The sequence below is a fragment of the Gadus macrocephalus genome, chromosome 12 (genome assembly GCF_031168955.1).
Source record: "Gadus macrocephalus chromosome 12, ASM3116895v1".
Classification (NCBI taxonomy): Eukaryota; Metazoa; Chordata; class Actinopteri; order Gadiformes; family Gadidae; genus Gadus; species Gadus macrocephalus.
Window position 1 is genome coordinate 23,660,003 of NC_082393.1, and position 17,166 is coordinate 23,677,168.

At 49.2% G+C, this 17,166-nt stretch overlaps 1 protein-coding gene across 8 annotated transcripts in view; it reads left to right on the forward strand.

The window, feature by feature from the left end:
• The window catches only part of si:zfos-588f8.1, a 57,293-nt gene that overhangs the window by 31,101 nt on the left and 9,026 nt on the right, over positions 1-17,166 (forward strand). For 4 of the 8 annotated variants that reach the window (XM_060067771.1, XM_060067773.1, XM_060067777.1 and 1 more), the window contains exons 8-31: positions 1,063-1,163; positions 1,290-1,419; positions 1,760-1,849; positions 2,335-2,451; positions 2,665-2,799; positions 3,117-3,238; positions 3,514-3,655; positions 4,025-4,220; positions 5,023-5,098; positions 6,046-6,138; positions 7,664-7,777; positions 8,664-8,703; positions 8,818-8,940; positions 9,159-9,239; positions 9,477-9,587; positions 9,956-10,078; positions 10,441-10,590; positions 11,148-11,308; positions 11,686-12,939; positions 13,468-13,543; positions 13,991-14,109; positions 15,174-15,292; positions 16,223-16,404; positions 16,894-17,001. In XM_060067771.1, the coding sequence (XP_059923754.1) occupies positions 1,063-1,163; positions 1,290-1,419; positions 1,760-1,849; positions 2,335-2,451; positions 2,665-2,799; positions 3,117-3,238; positions 3,514-3,655; positions 4,025-4,220; positions 5,023-5,098; positions 6,046-6,138; positions 7,664-7,777; positions 8,664-8,703; positions 8,818-8,940; positions 9,159-9,239; positions 9,477-9,587; positions 9,956-10,078; positions 10,441-10,590; positions 11,148-11,308; positions 11,686-12,939; positions 13,468-13,543; positions 13,991-14,109; positions 15,174-15,292; positions 16,223-16,404; positions 16,894-17,001 (3,963 nt within the window). The remainder of the gene's footprint in view (positions 1-1,062; positions 1,164-1,289; positions 1,420-1,759; positions 1,850-2,334; positions 2,452-2,664; positions 2,800-3,116; positions 3,239-3,513; positions 3,656-4,024; positions 4,221-5,022; positions 5,099-6,045; positions 6,139-7,663; positions 7,778-8,663; positions 8,704-8,817; positions 8,941-9,158; positions 9,240-9,476; positions 9,588-9,955; positions 10,079-10,440; positions 10,591-11,147; positions 11,309-11,685; positions 12,940-13,467; positions 13,544-13,990; positions 14,110-15,173; positions 15,293-16,222; positions 16,405-16,893; positions 17,002-17,166) is intronic. The other 4 variants (XM_060067775.1, XM_060067778.1, XM_060067774.1 and 1 more) reach the window with 3 other exon arrangements.

The following is a 17,166-nucleotide window of genomic DNA, read 5'->3' on the forward strand; positions in this document are numbered from 1 at the left end:
GTCCCATTGAGACCTTTAGCATCTTTTTCCAGGGAGCCCTATATGTTATCCCCTATTCTCTCTGCACGGCTGTGTCCACCGGGATAACTACCCTTACCTCTAGCACACCTAGCACCGTGTGAACCCACATGCTATCCGTAGTCTACTCCTATTCCCTCCGCACGGCCGTCTGCATCTGTTTGATGGGACGTTGACGGCTCCAATGCCAAGTCCTTCATTCTGCCATGCGAGTTGAAATCGAGAAGTATGTGTTCCGGCTCACAGACGGCATAACCAGTCAGCAGAGAAGAAAGGTGCTGATATGTTGAACCACGAGGCAGCTGTTAGAAAATCTCTGCCGGCCTGGATCAGGTTTATTCTTGTGCAGTCTGTCTATCCACCATTCCCCACCTCATTTGTATGCATCGAGCTCTATTCAATGCTTCAAACCACATGAATGAATGAATGCCCGACCAACTGTGCCCGGGAAGACATAATTACCCATTCACTCAGACCAGTTTAGTCAGTCAGCTCTAATGGTTAGAAGGATTTTTATATCAATGTTCTCCGAAATATATATTGATAAAGCGCAGACTCTTGTGAAGTCTCATGTTATGATGAGATGTTGGCCTGGAGGGAGGCCGGCCCTCAGACTGTAATGACCTGTTATTCAGAGATGGGATGGCCTGTTATTCAAGGGGATTGTCACTCTACTGAATGGGCTGCGTATGCAACCTGCTCCCCGCTTCCTGCCCATATGTGCACTGCATGTTAATGAAGTTCCCTTTGTTTACCTCCAGCCTCCATTTTTTACGCGCACACACACACACACACACATACACATACACATACACACACACACACACATTCGTTTTTTAGGTGTTACCGTAGTATTTGCCAGATTACTTGATGTGATATACTTAGAATACCTGTGGTCGTGATTGACAAAGTTTCCTATTTTGCACTGCAGGCGCTTGAATCCCGTCTTCTGCCCTCAGTCTTTCTCTCTCCGAGCTCTCTTGCTTTTTACCCAGGGCCATGTGAACTCACCCCCATCTGCCCGTCCTTTGACCCCTCCCGTAGCAAAACTTCCGGATCGAGGATGAGGAGGACTTGCGCCATGACTTCGAGAGGCTGCAGCAGGCCATGGAGATGGTTGGCTTCCTCTCGGCCACCAAGAAACAGTGAGCCAACCGAACACGAGCGCAGTCAGCACAAGACCACCATTGGAATAGATTTAGATTTTAGACAATTTTGGTTCTGTATGTGTAATTTTTTTTTTTTTTCTTTTTTTTTTAACCCCTATGCAGGATCTTCTCTGTACTGTCGGCCATCCTGTACCTGGGAAATGTGACCTACAGCGACAAGACCGACGGCCGGGAAGAAGGCTTGGACGTGGGGCCTCCTGATGTCCTGGCTACCCTCTCTGATCTGCTGAAGGTAGTGTGTGTGTGTGTGTGTGTGTGTGTGTGTGTGTGTGTGTGTGTGTGTGTGTGTGTGTGTGTGTGTGTGTGTGTGTGTGTGTGTGTGTGTGTGTGTGTGTGTGTGTGTGTGTGTGTGTGTGTTAAATTTGATTTGCAATTGCCAGAGGCAAAACGGATGCATGCAATCAGCTCGTTAAAGAGTAGGTTTAACCCTCTATAATTGACCACCGGATGCGAGGGGGGGGGGGGGATTGCATTAGCTTTCGCTTTCATCTGCAGACTTGCATGACCTCAGGCCTCACTAGTGGTTACGGTGATGTCTGAATGTACCAACGTGTCATTGGCTCCTGCTCCAGGTGAAAGAGGAGTTGCTGGTTGAGGCCCTGACTAAGAGGAAGACGGTGACGGTCAATGACAAACTCATCCTGCCCTACAGCCACAGTGAGGTAGGAGCCCAGCCCTGCCCGTGGTGCTGTACAGACCCAGTAATAACACAGTCGGCTGGATAGGGGTTTTCACTTCGACTCCTCTGGATACTTCTTCCAGGATTTGTTTGGTCAATTGAATTGGATTTTGAGTTATATAATGTATTAAGCTTATACGGTTCACCAAGTATATTTTTTGTTGATCTTCATTTTCACTAGTTCCTCCGCCATTTTTCACTGTTATATTTTCGAATGATCATTGAATGCCAATTTCTAATACAACATGGCATTGCTCATTGAGTGAAATGGTGGAAAATAATAGTTCATAAATCATTATTTCATGGATAATTAAATCAAAGTGTGAATAACAAATTCTATACCACAGTGTCCTGTATCACTGCTGTGTCCCCTTTCTCATAAGCTCCGATATAATGTATACACTGTGTGTGTCCTCCGACATCAAACCATTTCTGCCAATTGACTTACCGTCTCTCGCTTTGCAACAGGCAATCACAACCAGGGACTCCATGGCCAAGTCTCTGTACAGTGCCCTCTTCGACTGGATTGTGCTGCGCATCAACCATGCCCTGCTGAACAAGAGAGACATGAAGGAATCCGTCCCAGTAAGACTCACTCACTCACTCACTCACTCACTCACTCACTCACTCACTCACTCACTCACTCACTCACACCACTCTGTATTGTGGTAAGCTTACTTGTAGGATACCCTTATCTCTAGTATAGCATTGGAGCCAAATAACGCAGTAGCACATTATTTGATGGTTATTCGTTCACGTGTACCTCATGCCATACGTTCCTTGCCTTCTATTTCCCAGTGTTTGTCCATCGGCGTCCTGGATATATTTGGCTTTGAGGACTTTGAAACCAACAGCTTTGAGCAGTTCTGCATCAACTATGCCAACGAGCAGCTACAGTATTACTTCAACCAGCACATCTTCAAACTGGAGCAGGTACGCCTTCTCTTCCTTATTCTTCCTCCGTCACCTTTCTAGGGCATAGGGTTTTGGATTCCCAGCCGAAACACACTGAGTAGGATAGACTAAGTCCACGCTTACCTCTAGGAATCATTTAGCAAGAGGCCTAGCGTCTCCTTGTTAACTAAATGATCAATTACAATTATCAATTTAATAATAATTCATAATTTGACAGCCGAAGTGAGGCACAAGTTCTTCTCGTAAATGTTGAGTAGGCAATGTTATTTAGAGGCGACTTATCGCCCAGCTTGTTTGTTATTGATATCCCTCATTGCTCATTGGTTTCCCAACAGGAAGAGTATCAAGCAGAGGGAATCACCTGGCACAACATTGACTACACGGACAATGTGGGCTGTATCCACCTGATCAGCAAGAAACCCACCGGTCTGCTCTATCTCCTGGACGAGGAGAGCAAGTAAGAACCAATACTGCCTTCTGGTTTACTTTATGTGATCATTCTACATCGATGAGGTATCACCGTTCAATCGCAGACGACCTGTTATTGATTGGTGATAGCTCATTGACGTAGGGAGCTTTATTAATTCATTATGCTTTGTATCTGTTCACTTCAGGGGTAAAACTTGAATCATTGTAATATATATTTTTTGTATGTTTTAATATGAGTGGTTATTATTTCCTTCAGGGAAGCAAAAGTTGATCCAATCCTTTCGTCTTTCCTCTGTGATTCAGTTTCCCACATGCCACCGACGTCACCTTGCTGGCCAAGTTCAAGCAGCAGCACCAGGGGAACAAGTACTTTGTCGCCACACCGGTCATGGAGCCCGCCTTTGTCATCCGCCACTTCGCTGGGGTGGTCAAGTACCAGATCAAGGTAAGCATTACTAGTAGTCGATCTGCACTTAAAGATGAAGGGGGGTTTTGGAAACCACACATCTATATGGATTCTCCACATGACTTGTTATTATCAACTTAAAAAGAGCAAGGAATGGAATCAATGCAAAGTTGAACGCCTTTCAAGACTGGACCAAGAAAGGTCTCTGGATGCCTCTTCTGGAAGGCCCTTCCTCCAGTAGTTAAGTCATCTTGGTATCGATCTGAGATCTAATAAACCTAATTGAATCACCTCATGCCACACAAACTACCGCCCAGAGTGTGGGCTGTTTTCCCTTTTTCTTCTCATCTTTTAACTTGTTCCGGATGCGCTCCCTAACGTCTCGTCCTCATCGACCAAATCCCGCAGGATTTCCGTGAGAAAAACACAGACCACATGCGTCCGGACATCGTGGCGCTGCTGCGGAGCAGCGACCGGGCCTTCGTGCGCCAGCTCATCGGCAACGACCCCGTGGCCATGTTCCGCTGGGGCATTCTGCGGGCCACCATCCGGGGAATGGCCGCCTTCAACCAGGCCGGGAGGCGCTGGGCCGCCAAGACGGCAGGTAGGGAGCGGAGTGACGGTCACCACAAGCCCGCCTCTCAATGGAGGACGGTCGGATGTTTCCACCGAATGAATTTTCATGCATTTACTCGTACTTCATACATTTACTGTCTCGTACTATACATACTTTACGTTTGACTTTCTGTCGTGAGAAAAAAAAGAAAAAGTATTTTCAGTGTCTTTTAATTTGGACCGTGGACGTCTTGTTTTCTTTTTTAATGTTGGTCATGGTATTGAGGAGAAAAGTGTTCTATTCAGTGTACACAAGTTTAACAATGGGAATTTTAGTTGTGGAGAAAAGAAAGGGATAAGTTATCGATAATTAAGAAATCAGAGAGTAATGTATAGACGTAATGTTTTTATGTATGTGTCAGCAGAATTGTCTCGCTGCAGTTGAGGCTACCCTTTTAACCTGGGTGATTAAGTGTTGTTGCGCTGCAACTGGTTAAGAGAGGTTGTTTAAGGACCCCCACCACTTAAAGCTCTCCGGCTGTTTCAAGTTTAACTGACGTTCACATGTGCAGGATAATTCCCACTTCCAGATTTCCCACGTTTCCCCCCTTTAATTAGTCTCTGAAGCCAGGCTACTGAGGCACACAAAGGACTGGAACAGGGTTCTTTTAGTACAATATGCAAATCTACAGTTTGCATTTGGATGGTGTTTGATCAGATTAGATTAAACAATTAAGTTGAGCGTTGAATACATGGAAATCACTGGGTTGTAGTCACCACACAATGCTGTTGGGTTTTTACTACTCGACTAGCTTGTCTTGATTCCTCGTCTGTCTGTGTGTCTTGTCTAGGCGTGGTGCGGCCTCCCTCCAGGACTCCACTAGGAGAGCTGCAAAGGCCCAACCCCCCAGTGGAAAAGATGTACAAGTAAGAGTGCCTTCTATGACTCACTCACTCGCGCACACACACACACACACACGCACACGCACACACATTTCAAATGTCTTTATTTGTGTCCGCATTTATAAAATACATTGCAAGGGCACAAATATTTTCAGTTGCTTTTGATGCCCTACATCCTCGAAACAACATGTTGCAGTACTTGAGTCAAACATGCACAGAATAGATAATACGTACACATGAGCTTATTCTGCACACAGTCTGTTAACAGACAGAGAAAATCTATGGGTACAGAAAACACACACACACACACACACACACACACACACACACACACACACACACACACACTCGCACGCACACACTTGGAGTTAGAGTTGATGGTCGTTACTAAGGTCCATGACACGTTTTTTGACTCATAATTATCTGTATTTTCTTTGTGCTCAACATCCAACAGAATAACAGTCTCTTTCCCCCCCAAGTCTAACGGCAGCAGATTTCACCTAGATCCTTGACTGGAAGCTGCAGCACCTGTGGACAAGTCATAATAATATACCATTAAAATACGAGTTCACCAGGCGCAGCAGCATAGTCCTATAACTTCCACACCCCAATTGCTATCTTTATGCTGCATTTGAGTTTCACCCAGGGTGGTTCTTTGTGTTTTGTAGGTTGGGTTCACTGTAGACCTTTACTGCTTTCTTTTAGTGATGGACGACATGAAGGAGGATTCGAATGATGCATGCATCAAAGAGTCCTGGATTGTTCTTAAGCACTCCCAGCAATTACTCTTTAGCACTCCCTGTTGTAGATCAAGCTAATTCAAAGACGACAGCTAACGACAACAGTGTCTTCCTTCATGTCATCTTGTTGGCCCCAGGGCTCTTGCCCCTCCCCCCGTCTCCCCTCTCCCCCCCTCCAACCCCCGGTGATCCCCCATCATGTGTGCGGTTCTCTTCCTCTCCCTTCCACAGACGAGCCTCTATGCTCGATTTCAGCTTTGATCACTCAGAGGAGCGCCCTCTAGAGGCCTTTGAAGACATCTTTGCTAGCTATGAGAGTAAGAAGTAAGTGTTCCAGTGGACAGGGAAAACAGGGAACGGAGGGATGAGGTCAAGCAGCAGGGCAAACAAATGACTGATGATGTTGAGGGGAACATATACCTTGTTGCTTTGGTTCTCCATTCTGAGTCGAACTACGTATTCGGAGGGCCTTTAGCTCAGCAGACGATGAGGTGATCCAAATTCAAACCAAAACGAACATGCGTCCCCTGAGCTTTAGATTATAAAGAGTAATTATGTTTTTATAAAAGTTAAACTGTTATGTTGTTGGACCTCGGTGGATAAGGCAGGCCCTTTGCTATCCCTAAGCCCCCCCCCCCTTGCTCGTGCTTCCCCACGCTTATTATTCTTTCCCTGAAACACAGAAAGGTGTTTGTACTGGCCCTTTCTGATTAGCCGTCCGGATTACTTACAGGAACCACAGAGAGCTGAAAACACAGACAAAGCTGCTTGAGGCCGAACGGACCACTCCAATGACGGGCCAGAATTCTCAGAATGGAGCCAAGCTAAAAATATGAAACCCCGGCCCTTTGGAAAACATGACCTAGCACCTATTTATTTTTATTGGGAACGTGGTTGGGGGATTGCTGGAAGATTTGCAACCGAATCTCGCAGTGCGATGGCTCATTCCATGTCCTTAATAAAAAAACAGCAGATTCCCATGTAGATCAGCAAGCACTCTGTTGAGGCATGTTTTAGAAGGAGTCATTTGTCGCCTCTCCCTTTGCTGCTTGACCTCATCTGAGTGGTACTGTTCAGCGAATGGGTAAGTAGTATCAGTGTTGCATGGACCCAGAAGCCCCCCCCAAATTAACCACACCAGTCCCCCATGTCACCGATACCGTCACACCACTCCCCGGTCAAGGAACGACCTGCCCCCCCAATTTCCACGATCTTCCCAAAAGGACCGCACAACCTTAAAGCGGGCAGTGACACACAATCACCCAGCCAATAACAGAGCCCCAGCATGAAGACAGGCGGCCAACCACGGCGAGCTTTTTGTCCAGCTCTGCATGCTCACCACAACCCTGGCGAGGGTCTGCGTGCGTCTCCACAAACATACGCCGCGATCACTCGTTCTATTTGTGTCTGTCCGTAAGAAGGGGAATACGACAGAGTGGTTGGGTGGTCTGTTCCGGGCTGCTTCTTTGGTGGGGGTTTTGAAATAGGACCGAGGGTTCGGGAGTGTAAACCGTGAGGGTGATTCATCGCAAACGAGATGAGTCGACGTTCCCCCCCCCCCCCCCCCCCCCTCCGCAGATCCTCCACCCAACCAGTCTGTCGTGTTGTGTACGTCTCTCGTTTGATGGGCTCTTTGGTGGTGGTGGTGGTGGCGGCGGTGGTGTGCTGGCACTGTGTGGGTGTATACGTCTCCTAAGGTGGCCTCCTAACAGCCACGTGTTCTTTCACACCTCATTCTACTCCCTGCCTTTATTTCCTCCCCTCACCCCGACCCTCCCTCTCTTTTCTCCCTCTTCTATCCATCACCCTCTCTCCCCCCTCACCCGGGATGTACGTGCGCGTACGTCAGGGACATGCACGCTCAGATCGTCAGCTCCATTAACGACCTGCAGCTGGACAGCGAGGACCCCCGCAAGCTGCTGCAGCCCTGGGGGCGCCTCAGGTTCCCCCGGCATGGTCTCCAGTGAGTCCGCTGAGAGGTGGCGACACGCCCCCCCCCCCCCCCCCCTGGTGCCACGCCAGGCCGTCTGTACAGACATCGGTAGACGAGGGCAGAGTGGATGGATCCTGGATCACCTCGACCAGCCCTGCTTAAGATCATAGATCACTGTCTGTGCAAGTTCAGCCAGAACATCTGGGATGGCACGAGGGCTATCTGATCAGAGAGTAGACCTTATATAGAGATGTTGTTGTAACCAGGAAACTAATCATGCTCTTTTAGTGTACGATGGGCAGACACCAGTATAACGCTGTTGACTGCAAATCAACACATTCAGTGAAATTCCAAAAGATTTTCGATCGACATATGACAGTTCAGCTACGTAACTATTTGTTATGAAATCGCGTTCCTGTCATTTTGCTACCTGGTCATATGCAAGACCACAGCAGAGTGAGTGCTTAAGGCTGCTGCATGAACGCTTCATAAGAGCAACGCCCACGAGAGAGCAGCAGAGGTGGCAACTCTGCATGACAGATCGGCTAGCGGTTGATGCACGTCAGCACCGCAACACTGAACATCATAGGTTCCTGCTATGTAGGAGCCACAGACTAGTGACTTCTCAGTGGCTGGAGCGATGGACTCGTATCATCTCAACCCTCATCCGCAACAACATGGCTTCTCTCTCTTCTCTCCTTCATCTTCTTTCCTTGTCTAAACGTTCTTGCTGCCCGATCATTCATCCCATCTTCCAGGAGCAGGCTGTCATCCCATTGACTCACAGCGCATGAGGAAGGCTCACCGTCCTACTAACTTCGCTCCCATCGCCTCGCTCCATCCTCCCAACATCCACAACCGTGTCCCCTTTGCTCCTCTGACATCTCTCTTTCCTTCTCTTGTCTTCCTTCCCCAGGAAGAACAAGCAGACCAAGCAGAAGCAGATCATCCCTAAGGTTAGTCAGACCGATGGGCAATAATATATATAGTGCACTTGGCGTGTCTGTGGGACGAGCTAAGTGCGTTTTGTGTAAAGTGGTCATTTACCTTTTTTGCTGTCTGCCGTTCAGAGTTTGCTGGACTCGCGGTCTCTCAAGTTCATCGTTGGCCTGACTCTACAAGACCGCACCAACAAGACCCTTCTTCGCCTGCAAAAGAAGAAGAAAACCCCCAGCATCAGTGCTCAGTTCCAGGTAACATCACATCAGCTTAGCTTGGCTGTTCCTGATGTCCTTGACCAAAACCCATAATTTTGACCCGCCAACTGCTCAAAATGATTTGACGCAAACCCTTACCCTAGTCAACAGTCTTGAATGATTTCCTTAAGCTTTTCCGGGTACAGCTTCATCGCAATACCTTTACAAAGTTATTAGGCTGCTGATGTGGGCTCCCCATTCCTTGTGTTTCCCAGTCCTCCCTGACCAAGCTCTTGGGAACGCTGAGTAAAGCCGAGCCTTTCTTCATCCGTTGCATTCGCTCCAATGCTGAGAAGGTAAGACTGGCAGTACAGAATTGTTGCATTCGGTATATGGTCACCCACAATACAACTGTTATTTAGGTTGGGACAAAACTTCAAACGGTGATGAGGCTTATTCCCTGACAACTTTTATAGCCTGAACCTCATGATGCATTTGTTTGAGTTGATGAGTTTTTAAGGAATGCAGATGGTCGGAGATAGTGGACTTTTTTATTTTGAAATAATCTTGGCTGCTGTGTTGTTTGTGAGCAGAAGGAGATGTGTTTGGACGAGGCCCTGGTTTTGCAACAGCTGCGGTATACCGGCATGCTGGAGACGGTTCGAATCAGGAGGTCAGGCTACGGTGCCAAGTACACCTTCCAGGTACTGTAGGCCTCTTCCTTCTTTCTTTTATGAACTTTTTTTATTTTGTTTTATGTTCACAAATCGAAAATAATGTTAAAGTGCAGCTTGTGAGTGACCTTGTGATGATGTATTGGTGAAGTATAAAAACATACAAAAAATAGCCACTACAAGGAAAGCAAAACGCAATCAATCATTCAGCTTGGTCATATTTCAAATACCACAGTAAATATAATAAACCGCCCTTCTGGGCCCCATGGAGTTTTTAGAAGTATTCCAACTCGGTCTCAGGGGTCTAACATGTCTACAAAAAGACAGGAGAAGTTGGGTCTTGAACCAAGAGGCTTTCGTGTTCTGACCCATTGGCCGTTGGTGTGATGTTCCTGCAGGAGTTCATCGAGCATTTCAGGGTTCTTCTCCGTAAGAACGCCACCGACTCCAGAGAGGACATCTCATTGCTGTTTCAGAAGATGGGCATGGACCCCACGACCTACCAGATCGGCAAAACTAAGGTGAATATGATCGTAGTTTATCTGATCAAAAGTAACGTCGAAATGAAAGGGATTTTTGCTCTGCGGTATTATGTGGTGTAATCAAAACCACTTATTCTATTGTCTTTTAAAAGTAATGATACACTATAGTTGTAGCACTGTATAACATCTGTTTCAGTTCTATAGAACGCCTTTGAAAGTCCATATCACATCTCTAGTTAGCACCACTGTAGTCGTATCTCTATATAACATGTCCCTATAACATCTCTATGTCACACCACTGTAGTCGTATATCTGTATAGCATGTCTGTGTACCATCTCTATGTCCCACCACTGTGGTCGTCTCTCTATTGAACGTGTCCGTACACCCTCCCTGTCCGCAGGTCTACCTGAAGGAGCTGGAGCGGCAGCACCTGCAGGACACCCTGCACAAGGACGTGATGCGTAAGATCATCTTCCTGCAGCGCTGGTTCAGAGCCCGCCTGCAGAGGACCGAGTACCTGGCCATGAGGCAGGCGGCCGTCGTGCTCCAGGTACGCCCTGAGCAGACACGCACTCTCTGATCTCCTGTTCTGCACGAGGAACGAGGAAGTAGAGCTCGGCACACCTGCTTGATTTATGTCTCTAAAAACGGGTGCTGACAGTATAGCAGTTAGGGCTTTGACTCCGAACTTCGTTATTCGAATATAATTCGAATATCAAAACCTCGCGAAGCCCAATCCAGGTCTTACTGAAGGTATTTAATGGTCGAAATATTATTAATAAATATTCGAATATATTCTAATATTAATATTTAATTAATATTAATATTACTAATAGGAGCCATAATGAACGTGAAATAAAACCTTTCATCTCTGTCATCTTTTGAACTCTTAATAATTACTTGCCTAGCATGAGCCTTAAATACTCTTTCCATGTTTATTTGTGTAGTCCTTTTTGACTGTTACCTTGTAAACATGCTATGTAGGCTTGCACACAGAGATCAGTTTGACAACACCCCAAGGCAACTCGGGGAGAATACAAAAACAAACTGGAATGCTTCACATCGCATTTGGACTAAATGCCCCCCCCCCCGCCCACCTCTCTGTAGCGGTCGTGGCGCAGGTACTGCAGGGAGGAGAGGCGGGCGCGTGCGGCCACGCTGATCCAGGCTGTGTGGAGGGGCTCCAGGCAGAGAGCAGAGTACCGGCGCCACAGGCAGGACATCACCAAGCTGCAGGCCCTGGTCCGAGGACACTCTGCCCGCAGAAGGTCAGAGGCCAGACTATGGCCCAATCCCATTTTCACCCCTTACCCCTCCCCCTTGTTTTGAAGGGGTAAGGGGAAGGGGTAAGGGGAAGGGGTAAGGGGAGAAATGGGATTGGGCCTTAGGCCCAATCCCATTTCTACCCCTTGCGCCTTCCCCTTACCCTTACCCCTTCCCCTTCCCCTTACCCCTACCCTTCCCCTTACCCCTTCAAAACAAGGGGGAGGGGGCAGGGTAAGGGGTAGAAATGGGATTGGGCCTATGACTCCATGTTATATTTGTCTCCATGTCTCTATATAATAATCTACATTTCATTTGTGAGTTTTACCATTTGGATCAAGACGTTTGTCTAAAGTCTTTTTATCGATATGATTTTTATCAGATGCAATTCCATCCGCGAGGAGAAAAGGCAGGAAGAGGAGGTGGCTCGGAGGAGGGCGGAGGAAGAGGAGGCGAAGCGCAGAGCAGAGGAGGAAGAGGCCAGGAGGGAAGCGGAGGAGGCCAGGAGGAGAGCAGAGGAGGAGGAGGAGGAGGCCAGAAGGAGAGCCGAGGAGGCGGCAGTTCGGCTCGCCAGGGAGACCGAGGACGCCCGGCTGGCCAGAGAGGCCGAAGAGGTCGAGAAGAAGCAGAGGGAGGAAGGGGAGAGACTAGCGAAGGTGAAGGCCGAGGAAGAGGAGGCTGCTCTGCTGAAGCAGGCAGGCGGCCAGGAGGCCGAGCCCCAGACCAGGGAGCGCCCAGACATCGAGCTGGTGATGGAGGAGACTCTGGATGAAAGCCAGGCGGCGGAGAAGTCCCTCTCGCCCGAAGAGGAGGGCGAAGGGGCGGCCTCCGGCCCGCAGCCGTCCGGGGAGGCGGGGAAGGAGGGAGAGCTGGAGGACGAGGACGAAGGCCTCGGGGAGGACGAAGACAGCGGGGAGCCTTCGTCGCCCAGGTCCTACGTGGAGACCAACGGTACGCCGGCTGAGGCGGGTTCTCAGCAGGACGAAGAGGAGGAGGAGGAGGAGGAGGGGGACGACGTGGGGAGAGCCCCTGAACCCACGGGGGGCGTCCCGTCTGGTACCCGACCTGCTCCGTGCACCGCCCGCGCAGCCCCGCAGGTGGAGGAGGAGAACAGCAAGGGGCGGGCCTCCGCCCTCCACAAGGGCGGGGCGTCCAAGAGCCAGGAGAAGAGGGAGCAGCGGCGACGCCGGGGCCTGGAGCACAACCAGCGCGAGTCGGAGCGCGCCGCCTCCTCCACGCCCGCCGCCGCCGCCGCCGCCACCGGCGGCAAGGACGAGGCCCCGCCCAAGTCGTCCCCTCGGACAAAGGGCAAAGGTCAAGAGGCAGCCCGGCTGAAAGAGGCGGCCGAGAGCAAGGAGCTGGATCAGTACCCCTTCGTGCACTGGAAGGTGAAGGAGGACAAAGGGGAGAAGAAGGAGGCGACGGGCCCCGTCCGCCCGTCCAGCCTCGCCCTGCGGCCCGCGGACGCCGCGGCGGAGCGCAACGGCCACGAGGAGGCCTCCGGGCCGCCCGGCCTCCAGCGCCGGCCGGGGGCCCTGAAGGAGAAGCCGGACAAGTGGAAGGGCGGGAGGAAGAGCGAGGGCGGGTCGCCCCCGCGGCCCGACACCGCGCAGCACAAGAGGGAGATCCACGCACAGTACGTCCAGTCGGCGCCGCGTCGTCGTTGCACAGCGGTGGCAGCTCGGTGTCTGATGGCGTTTGTCTGCATTGCACGGCATTCACTTTTTACAAACAGTACAAAAAGTAGAACACACTAAAACGTGAACGAGCTATATTAACTTGTATGTTCATGCAAACAGACTAGTATTCATTAGTTTGTGCCTAAAGCGAATACTAGTCTGTTTACATGAACAGACAAGTTAATCTATGAAGTTAGAGTAAATGAACCTTTTCAGTGAACAAGCTATATTGATCTTCACTGTGATGCAATAAATACAACAACTGTACCTTTGTATCAAGCCGGTTTGAGCGATGGCCTGTGCTTTGCCTACCTTTCATGCGGATACATACTTCTGTTATTATGTTAGACACGTGGCTCAGACTCTGCACTGGCATCACGTTTCTCGTGTTTTATCCTCCGTGGTCAAGCTCTGGTTAAATCCCCATGACACCAATCTCCTCCTCGAGGCCCGCGTCTGACCGTGAACTCTCTGATTCTCTGCAGGGGTCGATTGACGTCCACCTCGCTAGACGGCTTGTCTACAGGCTCTGAGGGGGCCGGAGCCTCATCACACAGAGAGGTACTGACGCCTATCGATCCGTTTACGTAGTTCATTAGGTATTAGGGCGGCATGTGGCTCAGGAGGTGGAGCGGGGTTGGCTGGTAACCGGAAGGTTGCTAGTTCAAACCCTCCTAGCCGAGTGTCGAGGTGTCCCTGAGCAAGACACCTATTCCTAACTGCTCCAGATGTGCTGGCTGTCGCCTTGCATTGTTGCCCCCGCCGTCGGTGTGTGAATGTGTGCATGAATGGGTGAAAGTATTGTAAAGTGCTCTTGAGTGGCCACTGGTTAGAACAGCATGGTATAAATGCAGTCCATTTACCATTCATCAGTGTTTTCATTGTGTATATATCATGAAGTACTGAGATTGCAGCACCCCCATTGCAACGTGTGTGTGTGTGTGTGTGTGTGTGCATTGTGTGTGTGTGTGTGTGTGTGTGTGTGTGTGTGCGCTCTTTGCTCTGCAGGTGCTGAGCCCGTCAGAGAGCCATTCTGATGGCTCAAAGAGCAGCTCCTTCAGAAGGAAGAGCCAGGATGCCGCCAGTCGCCAAGACTCCTCCCCGACTGTCCCCTCGACGCCTGAAAGGTAGCCATTCAATTCAACTTAATTTCTCTGTTAGGAACTTGGCTCACATGCAACAAGGTCACGTGCATATGGGACATGTGAGACAGAGTTTATTATTGAAGTTTATTGTCCTTTACATACAAGAACAAGGCTGCAATCAAGTTGTTTAATTTACAAAAAATCACTGCTATAAAGAAGTATAATATATTTATAAATATACTTCATATATTCAACCAAATAGATTTAAAGAATTATATTAAAGGGGTGATGTACAAAGATGACAAGTTTCGGAGCTCCGATATCTTATTTCGATATAATCTAGGTATTTTCTGCCAAAAGCCTTGATCAAGTTTTAACTACAATTACGCTGATTTTGCCCTGGCCAGCTCCACAGTGGGACCTTTTCTCCTGATCAAACCTACGTCCCTGGCTCCCCCATGTGGCGATGCCTCCACACGCTACACAGCCCCGCCATATATAGATACGAAGTCGAGCCTCTAATGGGAAAAAAGAGTGCAGACACGAATGCGGAAATTCCAGATTATTGAATGGCCTCTGATGGGGTTGGCCCCTGCCCAAAGGCTTGAGGTCCTCTCAGGGCCGGTTCACCAGACAGGGGGGGCTGGTGGAGGGATGGGGGGGGGTTACGTCAGATGGATAGTCTTCTGAATTATTGTTTGTGTTGTCGTCTCCCGTTGCTATCACAACACTTTCGGGGGATTAGTTTGGGTATGTGGCGGTTGTTTGCTGGCCTTCGCGCCGAGCCGTTTCTTTCTGATTGTATCCAACTGGTGTCAAGGAGAAAATGCGAGGTATGCTAACATAGGGAGTGCTTGTTTGGCTTCACATGTATTTCAGTCTTATGTGTTTCATAGGTAATTCAAACGAATGCCTCGTTACATTCGGACTATAATCAGCTTGGACTTTAAGAACTGATCCGTTATGATTACCTAGTCAAGCCACAGGTTTGAACTAATATTCAGGTTAGCCTTTTAGATCGTGGAACATGCCCAGCTCTTGATGTTTAATGGTTGAACGAACTATGCATGTTGTGTTTGTAAGTACATGGTCGTTCTGTGTCCCAGGTCAACGGGTTTCCTGAGGATGATCCTGAAGAAGCGGCCCCACAAAGAGGCCCAGACTCCGGACGACGCAGACCTAACCATGGCCCAGTCCCTCAATGACAAGTCGGCTGCAAAGGAAGGTAATTGAACCAGCGGGCGCCTCCTTCCCGGGCTGCATTTAGTGGCCAAGTAAATCAGACGCTTGCGTCTCTAGGAGACGACTCGAAGGGATTAGCGTCCGGTAGTCAGGGGGGGGCATTTACTATCCCGTGTGTGTTTAGAATGGCCCCCCCAGCACTACCTCAAACAAACAGGGGGGGGGGGGGGGGGGTGTTAAGGCAGTTAAGGCATGCATGCATGGCTGCTGAAGCCCAAACCGACCACACTTCCTGGAGAGGGAGAAATGGAAAGCAAAACACAGGTGTGCTAATGTTGTTCCAGGGCCTTGGCTAATCACACTCGTTTGCTCTCTGGGTAAACGATGGCCTTCGTGGGGTCACGCTTCACAGTCACAGAATAATACAATAATAATTAGAAGCCGCTGCTCTACCATGAAGTACAAACAGAATTGAGGTCTGGAGGTTAAAGACCAGATGGAGGATTCCAGGGAGGTCATTCCAAACACGAGGTTGTACACGCGGGGTGACGGCAGGCACCGCAGTGGCTGTGACGAGCTCCCTGCCGATGTTTGGGACCGCAGAGTCGCTTACCAGCCACCCCAAAAGACACACACACACACACACACACACACACACACACACACACACACACACACACACACACACACACCCCCCTCTGAGACACTTATTGTATGTTGTACGTCCTTGCACTTAACAATAGTAGTTAGCATCGTGTAGCATCTTATCCTAGCTATCTTTGTTGTCTACGGGGAATGGGTTAACATAACAATAGTTGGTGCTTGGCACTTGGTTCTACGAACATCCTTGCTGTACCGTCAGCGATAGATGGTTTCTCTTTCTTCTGACAAATGTACCTATTGTAAGTGGATTTGGATGAGAGCGTCTGCCGAGTGTGAACGTGACGCTGGGTGTCTCCGTGTGCGTCTGAAGCCCCGGCGGCCGGCCAGTCGTCCCGCCCCCACTCGGACTCCGCGGGGAAGGGGCTGAGCCGCAACCCCACCATCAAGATCAGCCGCGCCACGCGGGTCTCTGAGCAGTGGAACGCCTCGCTGGACCGCGAGATCACCAACTCCAACGAGCTGCGGCACCTGGACGAGTTCCTAGGCAACCAGGTGAGCTAGACAGACAGACACGGACACACGGACACACGGACACACACACAGACACGCACACAGACACACACACACACACACAGTCACACACAGTCACACACAGTCACACACACACACACACACACACACACACACACACACACACACACACACACACACACACACACACACACACACACACACACACAGAGACACACACACACACACACACACAGAGAGACACACACACAACTGATATCATTAATTATGTGGACGATTGGATATCTAATAAATGACTCTTTATTTAAAAAATGGTCATTAGCTGTCACCTTTTTTACTAAATATAGTTTAATTAAGTTTAGTTATTTATGAATCCATAAAAAGATCCAATTATTTAATATGAATGTCTCAGTTTTTTTCCATGCATCGTTTTTTTTGAGCTGTGTGCCAACTCTTGTATGCCCTCGCTGCATCGATGGACCTTCTGTCTGACACTGTGTGTGCTTGCAGGTGAATGATTTCCGCTCCAGGGGAAAACAGCTGTCGGCCACAGAAGCCATCTTCGTCACGGCGACTATGGAATTCAGGAAGAACATATTGGCCATGTACTCCCTCACGGTGAGTTCACATGCACTCACACTTTCACTCACGCACACACACCTCATTTGTCTTTTACATCTTATTGGTCACTCTATGATAAAGTCCAAGCTGTAACTGTAACAGATCAGATACATACATTGCATTGCACATCTAATATAGCGCCCGTCAGATGTACAAGGGGAA